Consider the following 16553-nt stretch of genomic DNA (forward strand, 5'->3'; position numbering starts at 1 on the left):
ATTTCAAGTAGCGGTTACTTTCAAGTGGTGGTTACTTTCATGTAGGGGCTACTTTCAAGTAGCGATTACTTTCACGTAGCGGTTTCTTTTAAAAGGCGGTTACTTTCAAGTAGCGGTTACTTTCATGTAGCTGTTACTCTTATGTAGCGGTTACTCTTATGTACACTGTAGCAGTTACTTTCACGTAGCGGTTAATTTCTGGCAGCAACACAAAAGCAGGTTCATATGGACCTTGCTGAAACCATGTCCACATTGACTTCATGAGCTCATGCTTAAAGTTATGATTTATGTATCGTACTAATAATAAATAAAGATAAAAAAGAAAATCAGTAATTTGTATTTCATTTATTTTTTAAGTTATAAAGTAAAACCGTTTTTAAGGGGGTTAACTAATCGAGCCAATGGGAACTTGAAGTACAGTAAAAACAGCCAATGAAAATTTCACCCAAGTAACTTAAACGTAGTCCAATGGGAATGGGTAGTTAAACCGACCACCGAGGTAAACTAAACCTGGTAAACTAACCACGCCAACAAGTTCAGTGTGGTAAAACCAGTCTTAAACCTTTATTTGACGTGCTTCTCTTCAACAAATAATTACAAGCTGGGTCATGTATTTTGTCACAACCAGTTAAAGGTCATTGGTGTAGCGCCCTCATGTGTTTATATTTAGTCAGTGGGTTTGTTTCACCATCGTCTCGGTTAGTTTACCTGTATCAATTAATCCAAATGCGGACATTGGTAAGATTTACCCATTGGAATGTTTCCCATGTCCTAGTTTAACAATTTATAACATGGCTTTAGTTGTGCGCAGAACCATTCCACCACACACAACCCGTACAGCGAAACAGCTCTACAGGGATTGGTATATTCATTGGCAAAAATAGTATTACCAAGAGTAGAAGGATTTAAGAAAAGTATAAAAGATTTACAAGACTGATGTCCTAAATGTCGATTGCTGTCTTCAGTTCTTGTAGAACGCCCTGCAGCTCAGATTCCATACATAACAGCAGACCTGGAGAACAAATAAAATATAAACTTGTACGAAATAAAGATGCAGAATTTTGGTACAAATAAATTATTGGGTCATACATTATTTAACCCTTATGCATTAATCATTGTTCAATTCAAACGCATCATTTAAAGGCAGTGGACACTATTGGTAATAACTCAAAATAATTATTAGCACAAAACCTTACTTGGTAACGAGTATTGGGAGAGATTGGTAGAATAAAACATTGTGAGAAACGGCTCCCTCTGAAGTGTAGTAGTTTTCGAGAAAAAATTAATTTTCCTTGAATTTGATTTTGAGACCTCAGATATAGAATTTGTGGTCGCGAAATCAAGCATCTGAAAGCACACAACTCCTCGTGACAAGGGTGTTTTTTCTTTCATTATTGTCTCTCAACTTTGACAATCAACTGAGCTCAAATTTTCACAGGTTTGATATTTTATGCATATGTTGAGATACAGCAAGTGTGAAGACTGTTCTTTGACTTGACCAATAGTGTCCAGTGTCTTTAACCCACTATTTAACCAAGGCCAAGATCTGATGAAAACTGCTGATAACTGGCATCAAGAATGCAATGGGTGGACATGGGACTTGTTGGGAAAAACAAGTTGATGAAATTTCTCTTGCCGAAGTCATTCGAAAACTACAGTGCCCAGGCATGGTCTTTGCTTTGAAATGTTAGACAGATACCAAATCATTCAGATAAAACTAGCACATATTACAGACCGATAGGCCTACACAAAATGACAAATAAGCGTCTAAAGCAAGCTTGTTAAACCATGGTTAAACAATTTGCATTAAGCAATGATCGTAATGGTTTCTCATCAATTTTGGGGGTGGTTGGTGAGTTGTATGTCTGCTACATGTAATATACTATTTTTCGTTTTTACCCATACACCGATGTGTGTTAGCACTGTATACTCAGTACTTTCCCATGTCCCATGAAAAAAAATATCACAGGTATGTTACTCGGGTGAGATTTGAACCCACAACCCTTGCAATTCTAGAGCAGTGTCTTACCGACATACTTTCCCACCTACAAATCTTCAATGTGAACAGGATTTGGGGCAACAAGGGAAATTGTCTACTATTTACTACACAAAGAGGTCATTCACCAAGCAATGCTTCACCAACAATTAGCTTTACAACCTTTGTGCATATCTAAAGGCCTTGTCACACAAGGCATTTGTCAGGCAACTAGTTTCAGGCATTGTACGTTTGGTTTGCGGTATAACCATGTGTTTATCTACTTGCCAGATAGAGTTTGTTCTTAGAGAACTGTCTTGCTTTATTCTACTACCGCAGGGTAGATGCTCAGGGGTTCGGGAGACTGTTCAGTTCTGAAAAGAACTGTCCTGCTTTTAACTATTACCAGGGCGGATGGTATAGAAAATAGACTTGGACTACTACTTTAGCTTATAGGATCGCAACTAACTGTGCTGCCGCGGTGTCAGTTCTGAATTGGTCTCAACGTTTCGACTAGCTTGCTCTAGTCATCGTCAGGAAACTCTACCTGGCAAGTAGATACACACATGGTGTTACTGCAAACCAAATATACATTGATACCTCACCATGCAATGCCTCAAATCCTATATAATTTCAGGCAATCACCAATGAGAATAATTCACATTTCAGCTTTCTACTAAGTGTCTCCGTAATAGTGAGGTACAACTTGCAGAATGCCCCTTGTGCTGAAGTGTTCCTATAACATGTGCAAGTGGCTGTCCCAAGTTGCTTGGAAAAATTGCCCTACGTGTCATGGTATTTAAAAGTGCCCCAGTCCAACATAGTAAATAGTATAGTCTCCCTTTGCAATCAGAAATACACGACATGACGGTCCTTGGAGCAAACTACCGACGATTCAATATCATCCACATGGTTATGAATGATAGATAAGCTGTGCAAGCCAGCAGCATCTACACAGTAACACAGGCAATTCACGCACCGTTGTGCCACCATACTCAAGCTATGCAAATGAACAGTTTCAAATGATTGCTCAACTCACTGAGTGGAAACTGTTAACAGAAGCAGTAGGATCTTGCTTACCTGTATTTGCAGTACTGCTGGCAATAAGACTGATGACTAATGGTAGCTCATTGAATTGCACAACCTGTGTATAAAAGGAAACGTCTTTGAATAAAATGTACATCTCATTATATAGTTGCATCAGCACAAAGACGTTGTTGTACAAAATATCAAGATTTTGCAGGAAAGAGTGTATTACATTTTTGCACTGATGAGTGACATGCTGATATAATAACAAACAGTATTAGATGCTCTACTTAGTAAACTAAATCACATAGCTTACAGTAATCAATAAGTAGTGAAAACAAATAAATTAAATGAAAAATGTAATAAAATGAAAGCCACCTGTTATGCAATATGTTGATTTATGTTGAAATAGATAGATAACACATCTAGACCACTTGAGATACTCAATTTGAATCATGTCTGTAATGCTATCGGGAAATTTTCTTTGTGTCAGTGCAAAAACTATGCACTTCCTCCTATAGCAACTATGTAACGTAAAAATGATCATAGCGTCACATCTCGCCTAAAATATCCTGGACATACAAACAAGATCGGACGTTTTTAATGAATCATTTCCATGTGAGGAATGAAGTTTTTGCAAAAACAAGATACAAGGTCTTTGCACAGACGCAATGTTTTGTTAGTGGAAAAAGATGACCTCGCGGAACAAAAAAGACTATGCTCTCAAATAAAATGTCAAAGACAACAAGCTTGATCACCATCAGATGGAGGACACCGAGGCCATGATCGATGTTGCCCTTAGTCTTGGCCTTGGTGCCTCTTCCAACATTCCAATAGGCTTTAAGACTTTCCAATGGAAGTGCTCTTTACAAAATAAAAATTGCCTTCCTTGGCCTCTCAAACATGAAATTCCACGGCTGAGACAGACACTATCTTGATAAACACAGTATAACTAGACATGGTTTAGTCACTCACTGTCACTAGTAATTCTGAGAGTTATTGAAACACAGTTTCAATCCAATAATCTGTGCACAAATACTTTCAAACTCAACCAGAATGAAGAATTACATGCATAATTGTCTTATACTCCAATTTACCATGATATCATCGTTGCGAATGTTGAAAAAAAAAGTATTCCACAATCCTAATTTTAAATAATGTAACTGATCTCGACCCTAGAAGCTACCCATTTACTCCTTGGTGGTGAGAAGTGTCTGGCTCAAGGATACCATTGTCATGACTGGGATTCGAACCAACACACTTTCATGTTTCTGACCACTCGGCCATGATAGGCCACAGCCTTGGCTGGATCCATTCCAGATTCTACACTGAGACTTTTGGCCTATCTTCCAGCCTGAACATTACACATATTTTCCTGAGGTGTACTGACCCCTCATTCTTACCTGATATGTGCCATACATGCAGATAATGCTTTTATTGTGTGAGAGGCCGAGTTTACTCGCTTGATCAGCGGCCATGGCAAATGTGGCCAGGAAGGCTGGCTTTAACGCCTGCTCAGGAATAGCTTCTGTCGTTACTGTGTGACAAACGAAAAAGGTTGGATTGATCAAAATGTATACAAAGACTTTCATAATCAGGAACAAAAGAGAGACTTTTGGACGGTCTGCTTTCACCGCAAAAAAGGGCCGTTATGTCTGCAGTCGCCGGCGTCTCTAAAGTCCCCCATTGCAGTGACTGAAAATTAGGTAAGAGGTATAGGCCAAGGCTGATACAAGCAATATGGCTGAATATATATTTGTTGACACTGTGGCAAATACAATTTCTCCCCACTTGGTACTTTTTTTTCAATTTTGTCTAAACTTAATAAGTAAGAATAAGAAATAAGCACGAGCACATAATCCCTGGCATTATGGTTTTTTTTTTTCACAATTAGAAGGACTTTCAAAGTATGAAATTTTCACAGGTTGATTGTATGGTGTTTTTTTTATCAATAACAGAATGTGATGTGCATTGATTTAATAATCCCAAACAGCCTTAAAATGAGACTTTTGAGACAGTCAGTTTTCCATAATTCAATGGGGCGCTTGCTTTTGTCTCAAAAGTCTTCCATTGCAAAGCCGTCATGCGCTATCCCAATTGCCTGGTTGCATCAAGGCTGTCATTCCTACAGTCTCCATGGACTCAGTGTACATGATAGCAGTGTGTGAAACAATACTTGTGTTGCTGTGTGCTGGTTCAGTTTGTAGGTGGCGCAGAATGCACTGCACCAGCAGTGGCTGCCCAGTTATCCACATCACCATTTTCTACCTCCATGACATCACCTTGTAAACCCTCATAAGGTGCTACATAAATCGGTCTCATAAATCTTAAAACTTTGAAGTCTTAAAACATGTGTCTCTCTTTGTTCAAGCACCTTACTGGTGGATACGTGCTTTTTCTTTAAATACTTCATTTAGAAAACCAGACTAGCAATTGGGTTTGCAAATGACAGCCTTGTCATCAAGACATATGTATTCAATACTAATACACATATTGACTGGCAATAGACGTACACTAGTTACCTCATTGCAAGTCAATATGTGTTTTATAACACACCTCGGTCTTAACATAAATGTGAAATAAGAACAGAAATCTGGAAAAGAAAGAAAGTTTTGTAGTTGCTGTTCACGGTTCAAGTCAAGAGAGGGGGCTGTAACCAGGCACAATTTTCAAAGACTTGTGCCCGCGCGAATGGTCACTAGACTATTTTAGTTCATCCCACGTGACCGTGTTTCAGCCAACCAGAATACAGAACAAGCAAGAGGTTTGTTATTATACCATCTATATGAATATCATTTGATTTACCTTTGATAACTGGCACTCCATCTCTGTCTGTTACAATGATAGCCTCAAGGCCATCAACCCTGCAGATCAAAATAAATCATACTTTTTGGTTTAAAGGGTTTGGGTACCTTTTCAAAATGTCCATAGATTTACTTTAAACTTACAGGGTTTGAAGATAATGATAGTGGAAAGCTTCCCTTCAACTATAACTTACTGAGGTGCTGTAGTTTTTGAGAAATGAGTAAAACAATGTCATGAAAATACGTTTGTAAATTATTAAAATAATTTTCGTCTCATGAGACAAAAATTATTTTCATGACATTGTTTTACTCATTTCCCAAAACTTACAGTACCTCAGCACGTAATATTTTCAGGGAAGCTTTCTACTATCATCACTTCAAACTGTGTAAGTTTAGTGTAAATCTAGGGCATTGTGTTTTTTGTCCTACAAAAGTTACATAGACCCTTTAAAACTAACAAGCAAGACAGATTGGAATAAAGTTTGGTTCTAGGATTGAACAAAGCTGACGGCAGAGTAACTTAAAATTACTGTGAATGACAATAAAGCCAGCGTGGACAGGTTTTTAAAGTAAAAAATTACTGAATTTCTAATAGATGATAATTTTTTTCTTCTGCAAGAATAGGAGACTTACATCTGAAGCAACTTCAAGAAGTACTTTCTTAATTCCTGCAAGATAAAAAGAATGGGAAAAAACACAATTTGGTTTTAAAGATGGTCAAATCTGATATTAAACTACTTGGCTAGACCATGCATTAGGTCTACATGTCCATGGTCCAAATTTAATCCCATATTTGTAAAGTTTTGATCAAAGGAACAGTTGGGGAATACACGTTTTTTATATTTCTTGAATAAAAATATTGTTATTATTATTGAAAGTTTGTACTTCTTGTGTTCGTTTTGCAAAAAGTAAAAACAATTGGTCATTTGGCAAATAAAATAAATTCAATTGATTGTTAAAATGTTAGGGACACTTTTCTCACGTCTCTATTCATAATGAGATATATTTTTGGGACATCTTTGCGCCTATAATTAACCAATACATGAAGCCCAACACCAAACTGTCCATTAATCTTGTTCAATGCAAAAAGTGCACAGGACGAACGTGGAGAACTATCTGCACACGTTCGTCCTAGAAAGCAAAAATACCCGATCCGTGCTTTGTGTACAAACCATGAACATGCGTCCGGCAACCACTTAGGAAAAGTTTCCGTATGGGGCCACCACTTTTTCATTCGATATGAAATAATATAGTATCTAATTTACCTCAATGAGATATCCTTTTTTGTAAAAATTAGTGAAAAAGTGGTGGCGCCATACGGAATGTTATCCACCACTTAGATTAAGAGTGCGTTTTTGTTGGCGACCCCAACCAGAAACATTGGTTATCGGTTGAGCGTTTTTGCGTGTTCGGTTGAGCGTGGTGACGATGATGCTGTTCAGACCAACTGGTAACTGACTTGTTGAATTGGTTTGGCTCTGGTTGGGTCCGTCAAAACGCACTCCAAAAATCCAAGAGTGTACATATACCCTGTGCGAGCATGGACATTTGTTACAAAGAACACGTAGAGCCTAATTTGTGAGAGAATTGACCTCATATCAAAATGCCAACCCCCCCCCCCCATTTAAATTTGTCAACCGTTGTCGGTTGAGGTTCGTGGAGACTGGAGACGATAGCCGAACGAACCTCATAATACTGTAGCTCTAAACATGGAGGTAGAAATTCCGCATATTCTAGTAGAATATGCGGAAACAAACAACTCATTCAATTCAAGTAAATTTAATTTTTACTTCGATAGTTTGTGATACTGTATCCCTGGTAGGACGTTGGTCAGTGCCACCTCGCGTTGCATGCAACGCACAGGAGTCCAACCTGGGCTAGTGATTACTGGTGTTTGTGATGTGTCCAGTTTTACTTTTTATTTCAATTCTAAATAAATCTAATCATAATAAATGCTACCTTTATTTGCTAGAAATTAAAAAGAAAGGTGAAAACTGTACCTCAACCATTTTTCTTGAAAATCAGGTGGTAAGTGCTCATAACATTTCAATCTTTAACAATGTAAAGTCGCAAATTTATACCAAAATCTTGAAACAGTGTAGTCTTTCGTGTCAATCCATCCCATTACCACCACCAAATGCTCACAAAAAAAAAACAAGTCACATGAATTTGTTGATGAAATATCAACCAACTGCGGAAGTGTCATAGCGCCCTCTTTGGTCCGTCTCTTTTGCGCTCTGCACAGTGCCCTCTCTCTCAATAATGCCATCATCATGGTAAACATTCAATGATCAAATGGATTTGGTTTGGAGACAGCAAAATTAGGTGAGTGGAATTTTCAATTTTTTAGGTAATTATTCACTCTCTTTTTAAACTATCAAAACTTCCCAGGCCAGTGTGTAAAACATCTTGAGGAATTACGGTGTTGATTTCTCACCGAAATGAGGGTCTGGTCAGGTTTCAATTCGTGTCTTAGTTGGAGTTCTGAAGTTTTCTGATTTCCGGTGTACTGTGTGTGTCTCTCTCCGACTCCGATCGCTCGTACACAACAACCCTCCATTCGTAATCATTAAAAATGTGCGAGACGAGTACGATTCGATGTGGTGAATATCGAGAAACTAGCCAAACTGACTGGTGTGTATAGGAACGGGACGATGTGTATCCCTCGTATTGCAGTTTGTATTGTGGCATCATTGTTTTGTTTGTATAAAGGGAAGTATGATTGCTGTGCTGTTTGTGGATGTATTATTTTTTTTCTAATTTTGAGCGACTTCTTCTTTCGATCGAGTCCATCAATCATATAACTTTCAATTGAAATATTTGTCCCGTCCAAGATTGGACACATCTCACCTCACAGTCACAGACATTGCTGCCATTTATTTAGGTCTTCAAGGGCTGGGTTAATGTGCTACAAACCATGGACTGGTACTGGTTTAGATGACCCGTCACCTACTTCTACTTCTAGGAGGTACCAGTCACGAGGCTTCCGGCAGTGCTCCTAGATATGGTCTGGAACAATCGTCATAGTTCTAGGAGTACCCAGGCAGCAGTCATCTTAAAATTCAGTTGTGTCTAACACAGCATGCAGTGATTTGTGGAAAGAGAGTTTTGGGGTGTGGAGTAAGTTTTGGAAGAGAGTGGTAAATAATGCTTGTACAAAATATTGTGGAATCAAGAGATGATCAGCAACAATTCTGAAGTTTTGCATAAAAGATTAATTTGTAAATTTTTGTAGAAATTTGTATTTTCTTTATCATGAAATTTTGATTCCAATGCTGATCCCTTCAATTTCATTGTTGCGAACTTGTAGTCTCTGAGCATAGGAATTGTAGGGAACTAAAATTGTTTGTTTGTCGAAACTACTTTGAATCTTGTCATCAACCCAATCAATCAATCAATCAATCAACCGCAGAGACAGCAATGGTCTGTTTCCTCACGCCACATGTGGTTGATTTTGCTAAGACGGCCAAGCTGTTGGGCCCAGGATGATCGAGGGCGGCCTCTAGGTCTCTTCCAGCCAGGAGCTGGTGCTAGGCCTCCCGGGAGTTGATGGCGATGCTTAGAGCTTTTTTAACTGGGATGTTGTCAGCTAGGTGAGCGCATGACGGAAGCAGGCAGAGCCGGAACGTTGAATTAGTTGGTTGATGGGGGCAGACATGTTCTTTGGGTGACCTCATTGTTGTTGACGAAGGGGAACACTGCGGTCTGGTTGACTGTGTTGTTTGCAATGATGGTCGTGTTGTAAACTCTCTCTACTTTGCATCCAGTATTTATGTACACCTAGGACCTCTGGAGTAGCATAAATGGATGTACTTTCATGAGAGTGATACCATGCCTGGGACTGTTCACAGGCAGTGCATGAATGGATTCTTTTGGCATCACCATGAACAAACTTGGCAGCTGGAAATTTTTGGAACAATATCAAACTAAGAAACCTTTTTAAGATCTGTTTTGCAGCCGGTGATAACAGTCTTATACATTACATTAGCATACTGTCATGATTGTATTGGCTCCTTTCTTGTTCTCTAATAGTCCCCAACAGAAGGAGAGCATCAAGGCGGAGGATAAATGACCGTCACATCTTTGATTGGCATTGCACATCTTGAACTACAATGATCATGATGATGGTGACAACACCAACTTGTGGTCTGTGCTGTAAAGCAAATGTAAACTTATGCAAAATTCACAATCTTTCGAGGTTTACTTTTTTCATTTAAGGATGGGCTCTTTGATGATGAACCCTGTCACGGGAGGGTCTAAGAAGGGTCTCAGCCATTGGATTATTGAGGACAACTTGAAGGATTAAGAAGTATTTTGGCCTGTTGAACTTTTAACTCTTTCATACACAGGATATGAGAGGATCTGGGCTATTTGTAAGCAAACATGCCTAGTAGTCTGTTAGAGAAAATGAGAGTTCAAAGATTTTTAATTACACATTTTTTTTCTTCAATTGTAGTTGAGAAAGAAAGCCAAAGCTACTAAGTACAGAGATGTCACTCTTCTTGATAACCCGGAATTCTGGGTTTACAAGAAGAATTCTGTTTTTTCTTGGCTGTCCATTTGTCATAAGGCTGGAGAATTGAAACTAATGGCAACATTTTTTTTTTTAAAGGAAGGGGGGGGGGTAGGGGGGCATTACCACTCCCAACATTTAAAGGGACACGTTGCCTTGGATTGGGTGAGTTGGTCCATGAAGAGCATTTGAAAACCATTTGTTATAAAGTGCATGGTTGGAAAGATGTTTTCAAACTAGAAAATAATGAGCCACACAATAATGCCTCAAAATTGCGTGGTTTTCCTAATACGACAAGAACTAAAATGGCACGCCATTTCAGGCCTGATACTTCAAGGAGGCATCGAAGGCGATTGCCTCTATGCGCGAAGCGAAGCATACAGGACTTGGAGTCAAATCTTTTACTCCACAAATTGGCCGACCGTGTTAGTTTGCAAAATAAAAGGCAAACCATGCAATTTCAAGGCATATTTATGTGGATAATTCTGTTCTACTTTTAAAACACTTTTCTAACCATTCATAACAACGGTTTTCGAATGCTTTTCATTTATATAGTACCAATTCGCCTGGTCCAAGGCATCGTGTCCCTTCAATCAATGGCTTTCTGCTTTTGTCAATGGAAAAATAATGTCTTGGAAGCCTGTACATTGTACCCACATAGTCAAGTAAACTGGACCTCCCACTAATAGGTCTACTGCTCATGAGGTAACAATGGGAGACTTTTGGGACACTTGGTGGCAGCGGACTTACAAAATCCATTGTTCTCGGTAATTGCGTGGTTTGCGCATGCTCAGAACTACATAAATTATGGAAATTTACCTGGTAAGTCTGCTGCCACCTAGCGTCCAAAGTCTCTCATTGCTCACTGGACTACTTTAGGGCCTGAACTCCCGTGGATAACGTATTTTGCCTAGTAGTATTCATACATAAAATCAAAGTGCTGATATTGCCTTATTACAAATCAATCTACAAAGTAGTAATGTAACCACCCATCCAAAACCCATGGTCTATGTTTATTGTTTATTGTTTCATTTGTTGGTTCCTACAGCATACTTCATTAGACACAGATGTGACCTTAGGGAAACTAATTATGTCTTATATCAAGGACAGGCCCTAGACAGGCAATAAACCTCTATGTGTATCTACCATTAGGACTTTAAATTTAAACCTACTGCCTTAATCACCCCATGGGGGGAGGAGAGCTAATATAGATTGTTCCTCTTTGCTCACCCCAAATCAAAACCCCAAATTGAAGGACATCCCTCCTGCCTCCTAAGCCTCCAAAATCAACCAAGAGGAGTAGGATAGTCCACTGCCTCGTTACTTGTTCATAATCAACCAATATGAGTTTATGGAGAGTAAGTCTTCAGAATCACCAATAGGAGTACACAGTAATTGTAGGATCCCTGATGTGCCTGAATCCTAAATAAATACTATGGATAGTTTTGAAGGACTTGGGAGGGTAAGGGTTTTGTCAGTGCTGGTTGTACCTGTGTAGCTTTATCAAAGATACCAAACCTTAGCTTCAAAGATTAGACATTCTGTTCACGTCACACACGTTCACTGAAACACATTCATTGATCTAAAGACAAATTTCATTATGTAAAAAAAATCCCCATTTTTGTCTAAATTACGTCAACAACTTTGATATTATGAGTTGGTATTGATCACTCTGATGCTGCACAAAGACTTCTCATTGTATCTTGTGAATTTCAACTCACTTAAATGGCATATTATGTAATTGATCCTTGGACCAGTCTTTTCATATCCATGATCAAGTTACATGCATACAGTCTTGGTGCATGACCACAGGTCGCTGCAGTTCACAATGTTGCTCCAATTCACACGTGTATTGTGATGACTCATCGTGTGTGAGTCATTTTAGGTTGCGTGGCTCAACAAGGAAATACCTTCATTACAATCAGCAAGGTGCTGGGTGCTGTAAAATGGAATTGGCTGCGCTTGAGGGATTTTTTTAGTATTGGATTCAGCGACCGTTCTGAGCAGACGTCACTGTTGGGTCTCGTTAAGGTTTTGCTGAAATGATTAATAGGATGCAATCTGCCTTCAAGTAGTTTCTGCTGTCTGACCTGTTAGACTTGCTACAAGTTCACCCTTAGTAATTGCAATTTCTGCCATCTTCAACTTTAAAGGCAGCCTGATTTGGTAGACTTGCTACCAGTTTGTCTTGAAGTTTGCTTTGCATCTTTTGAAAAGGTAGGTTTTTTTGGTGACTGTGTTGAGATGATCAGGGTTTGTTTTGTGCAGGGACTTGGTGCTAGTTCATTTATTGCATTAACAGCAGTTATCAACTGTTTTAATTGTGTTTTGCATTGTTGACATTTGGTAGTAAAAGAACACTAGATGCCAGACTAGTACTACCGTGGAGGAAGGCGTTTTTTGTCCTCCATTATACTACCATAGAGTAGTACTACAGTGTAGCTGGCCTGTAATTTTAGCATTGGGTTGATAAGCAGTGCTGGTGGTTCAATGCCACAATGGTGACAAGTATTAAAATTATGACCTCTGTATTCATCTATAAATTTGTTTTGGGGATGTCAAAACTTGTTGCTATGTGAAACATCTATAAAGTTCTGCCAGGGCTTGCTGGGGGGGGGGTGGGTTGGGGGGGGATCCACATTAATGAAGGGCTTGGAGCTCAAGATGTTAAACATATTTTTACTGACCATAATCATAATGACAGTAAGCTAAATACTACAATGTGCACTAAGTTGTAATTTTTTGTTGAACAAACACTAAGAAAAGACTTAATCTCATCTGTCATAGGGTAATAAGAAGGCCTATACTTCAATACTCAACAGGAGTGTAAGGTATCACACTCAAAGTCAACTCTTTTAAAATTCAAGATGTATTTTTTTTGTAAAATTAATTATTGCATAGTCGGTTAAAATACACAAGACTTGTACCGTGAATGGACTTGTACCGTGAATGGACTTGTACAGTGTGTATATACATGTACCATGAATGCTTGATACTGACAATGAGTAAATCTCGTTTCCTTAGAAACATGTGGATATTCTCTTATTTTATAGTGAAGAAGATAGAGAAGTTATGTTTTGGACCTACAATGAAAATATTGAACATGTAGCCTACTGTATACTACAGTAGTGACACTATACAATTGTTGCACGCTGTGACGGGGTCCATGGCGTTTTGTACACTCGAGGGGGGTGTACAAAACCCATGGACCCCAGTCACAGCGTGCAACAATTGTTTTGTTATACCTTTGTATAATTGTTATTCCTCTTCTCGAAGTTCTGTTGTCATCTTCAAACATTATTACGACGGACTATTCATTGTTTAATAAGCAGACGAACAAGAAACAATTCCCTCAAACCCGCGGTTGTTTCGTACACAGCGCTGGAAATCGACCAACGCTGGGAATGATCAAGGTGATGTACGCTGGTGTACATCACTTTTCATGTTACCCGGTCCGTCGAGCCATGTAATGTGCGTTTTTGTTGTGCGTCACATGATTGGTTCCTGACCAATCAAACTTCACAGTTAGTTACCGAGGTATAACAATAGTGGTTGTATAGTGCATCTAATGTGTACCATGGATCTCCTGTACTGTATACAGTGCGACTATCACATTTATTGTTAACAATTGTAATGTTCTTATTTATAGTTTGTAATCAAATAGAACCAAAGTGAATTTTTGTTGCTGTTACATTAATAAGTTTGTGCGCGAGTGCATCACAATGGTCTTGGTCCTTCTAAAAGGACCTCCAGTGAAGTTCCAGTGGATGACAAATGTTTGACAGACGAACAAGTGCTTCAAATTTGTGCTGCATGCTTGCTTAGGAAAACACAACAATATCAGGCCAATCTTTGAAGTGCAAGCTTGGCTGGATCTTGCAAAAGTAAACATTGAGTTAACGTTGATCAAATGTTGACTTTTGAATCATGAATGTTTAAGCTTCTTTTTTTCAATACAAATTTGCATTATTATTTGTTGTTACAAGAGCCCTAACCCCTATACAAATGGGACATGAGTGCTTGTATGTGCAGTTAGCAGAGGTGTCACGTATGCAAGCCTTCACTAAACCACATGTCTACCCTTGTACCCTAGGAAATTATGTAAAAAGTGCATCGGAGGGTTAACTGAAGAAAAAAAAATGTTTGAAACTGCAATGGTATCAACCTCAAACATTTCATGAACAGCTAAAATTGTTACAACATAATTTTCTAAAGTTTTTTAAGGTTCTAAATAGGACAAGTTTGAACAACAGTTTAGGCCTAGTACAGAATTTCCTTTTTTGGAAACAAAAAAGCATACAAACAAGGGTACATTTATGACCAGGATTGGCACTTGAACTAAGGAGTAGGCCTACACCTTTAAAAAAAATGTACATAGCTTGACATTACTAAAGAAGCGTATGGTGAACATTTTAAATGCTTCAATTGACACACTTATAAATGAGTCTGGAATTTCAATGTTGGGGGAAAATATCAATCTCCATGAGGTTTGAGATTGCACTTAGAGTCAGGATTCTTCCCAGAACTTTCAAACAAGCATTCTGGACCCAACTTTTGTTATGTTTGGCCGAAGCCAATGATGGAAACACATTCCCTGGTGTTTATCTTGATTTTAAAAGTCCAACTGCGCAATGTGGAGCATTCTATACAAAATTAAATTGTTTTCTCTTAGTTTTTTGTGTGAATTAAAACATTATGTTATTATTTTTTGGGGGGTGTATCGGTAGAAATTTGTGCGTACACTGTATCAGCTCGCATTTCGCGCGTATTGGCACCACATACAGTATGTATGCTAGCTTAATGCATCGCTGAGAGTTTATGTATATTATATTGTTTTTAGTTTTTTTTTTTGGGGGGGGGGAATATATTGCTAATATGAACTTCAAACCAATGGTTTTAGTACTGTTGTCACTCATTAGATCTATAATCTCTGTGAATCGGCAAGTGCAAATTAACTGATATTCAGCACTCAGGCACTCAGTACACAGTGAATTGAATTGAATTTGTTGACTCCTATTTATAAAAGCAGAAATTGATTTAGCATAAGAGCCCTGGGCATTTAATGTAGCTAACCATATGGATGGCTTTGCATTATTTGTTGTGGATGACAACACATAGTCACAGAAGAGCTTTGCTTGAAGGATTCAGGCAGATTTAATCCTGTAGCTTTCATTGATATCAACTTAGCGTTCTTAATCCCTTTGGAAATGAAAAGCGGAGTTCTGTTTGTACATGTAGGGCCTATGTAGCAGATTGAGATTTCTTTCTGCACAATGTTTCCATAGTATCGGCCCTACATTGCATTTTTTGTTCACACATTTTGAGAAGAATACATTGTTTCAAATGAAGTTAAATAATTTGGCAATTAAAACTGTAAGACTTTCACAAGTAAAATTTGTTTATCATTCAACTTGCATTTATACATGGTGTGGACTGTTTTTGGTATTATACTTAACATGCTAATCTGTTTTAAAATCGTTTGTTGTGCAAACATTGTTATGTAGTTAGACTGCAGGACTTGCAGTCTAAAGGTTGTGGGTTCAAATCTGGCCAAGCTTTACCCCTGATTTAAAAATACATTAATAAGAATAGGCCTAAGAATTGTCGTCTAGTTACTGGACCATTGGTATTGATTTGTGCAACATAGACATAAAAACCAATGCTTTTGTTAGAGAGATTGGCTTTTACCAGCTTCCCCATGTGGGAGTTTTGCTGAGTAACCTATGACGGGAAGATCATAAAAAAAGAAAAGAAAAAAAAAAAGACCCAACCGAAAAGTGTTTGTTGAAAGACTATCGGATGGGAATAAGTGTACTCCACCTACAAATGTATGAAACTTTCCCTACCCTGCCAAGTCATCAGGAGAAACATCTATTAATCAAATAAAAGTGTTATAAAGGCTGAGTCCAGTACAATGACCATTTGTCGACTGTAGGTATAAATACATTACCAGGTACCCATGTTTTTGAGTATGCGTCCCAAATGATTAACATAAAGCTGCTATTTGACGAATGGTCCTTGTTGGAACTCAGCCCTCGTTACCATTGGTACTCACATCATCCATTGTCTCAGCTCATGATATCCTTTCCAATTTCAAGGTCAATACAGAGAAACAAGAGGCCTACTTTACAATCTTCAAGTATGCTTTTGAATTGTGTGAGTGGTGTCCATGAACCAAACATAATGTCTGTAATGTTAACTTGGTGCTTGTTTGTTTAACGGTCTTAACTTCCTG

The 16553-nt window shown here is 38.4% G+C and overlaps 2 protein-coding genes across 11 annotated transcripts in view; one reads left to right on the forward strand and one right to left on the reverse strand.

The window, feature by feature from the left end:
* Positions 1-330: 330 nt before the first annotated feature.
* On the reverse strand, positions 331-16543 carry LOC117287572 (ragulator complex protein LAMTOR3-A-like). Of its 2 annotated transcripts, none has more exons than XM_033768208.1 (6): positions 16374-16543; positions 6439-6473; positions 5807-5865; positions 4405-4538; positions 3056-3119; positions 331-1012 (listed from the first exon to the last, which is right to left on the reverse strand). In XM_033768208.1, exons 1-6 carry the CDS (start codon positions 16380-16382, stop codon positions 942-944), a joined length of 372 nt encoding a protein of 123 aa, XP_033624099.1. In that variant the 5' UTR covers positions 16383-16543; the 3' UTR covers positions 331-941. The 2 variants fall into 2 exon arrangements, with proteins under 2 accessions (XP_033624099.1, XP_033624098.1); XM_033768207.1 differs by lacking the exon at positions 16374-16543 and adding an exon at positions 7806-8005.
* Positions 8059-16553, forward strand: part of LOC117307447 (centrosomal protein of 170 kDa-like) — a 37286-nt gene continuing 28791 nt past the window's right edge. For 6 of the 9 annotated variants that reach the window (XM_033792203.1, XM_033768191.1, XM_033768198.1 and 3 more), the window contains exon 1: positions 8072-8130. The gene's annotated coding sequence lies outside the window, so the exon portion shown is untranslated. Of the gene's footprint in view, positions 8131-12263; positions 12536-16553 lie in introns of those variants that run through there. The other 3 variants (XM_033792212.1, XM_033792224.1, XM_033792217.1) reach the window with 2 other exon arrangements.

Source organism: Asterias rubens, chromosome 1 (genome assembly GCF_902459465.1).
Source record: "Asterias rubens chromosome 1, eAstRub1.3, whole genome shotgun sequence".
Lineage (NCBI taxonomy): Eukaryota > Metazoa > Echinodermata > Asteroidea > Forcipulatida > Asteriidae > Asterias > Asterias rubens.

Coding starts and splice junctions, on each gene's coding strand:
- LOC117287572 (XM_033768208.1), bottom strand. Junction 4,539..5,806: donor TGGAGTGCCAGTTATCAAAG/GTAAATCAAATG, acceptor TTTGTCACACAG/TAACGACAGAAGCTATTCCT. Junction 1,013..3,055: donor CAGCAGTACTGCAAATACAG/GTAAGCAAGATC, acceptor TTTGTTCTCCAG/GTCTGCTGTTATGTATGGAA.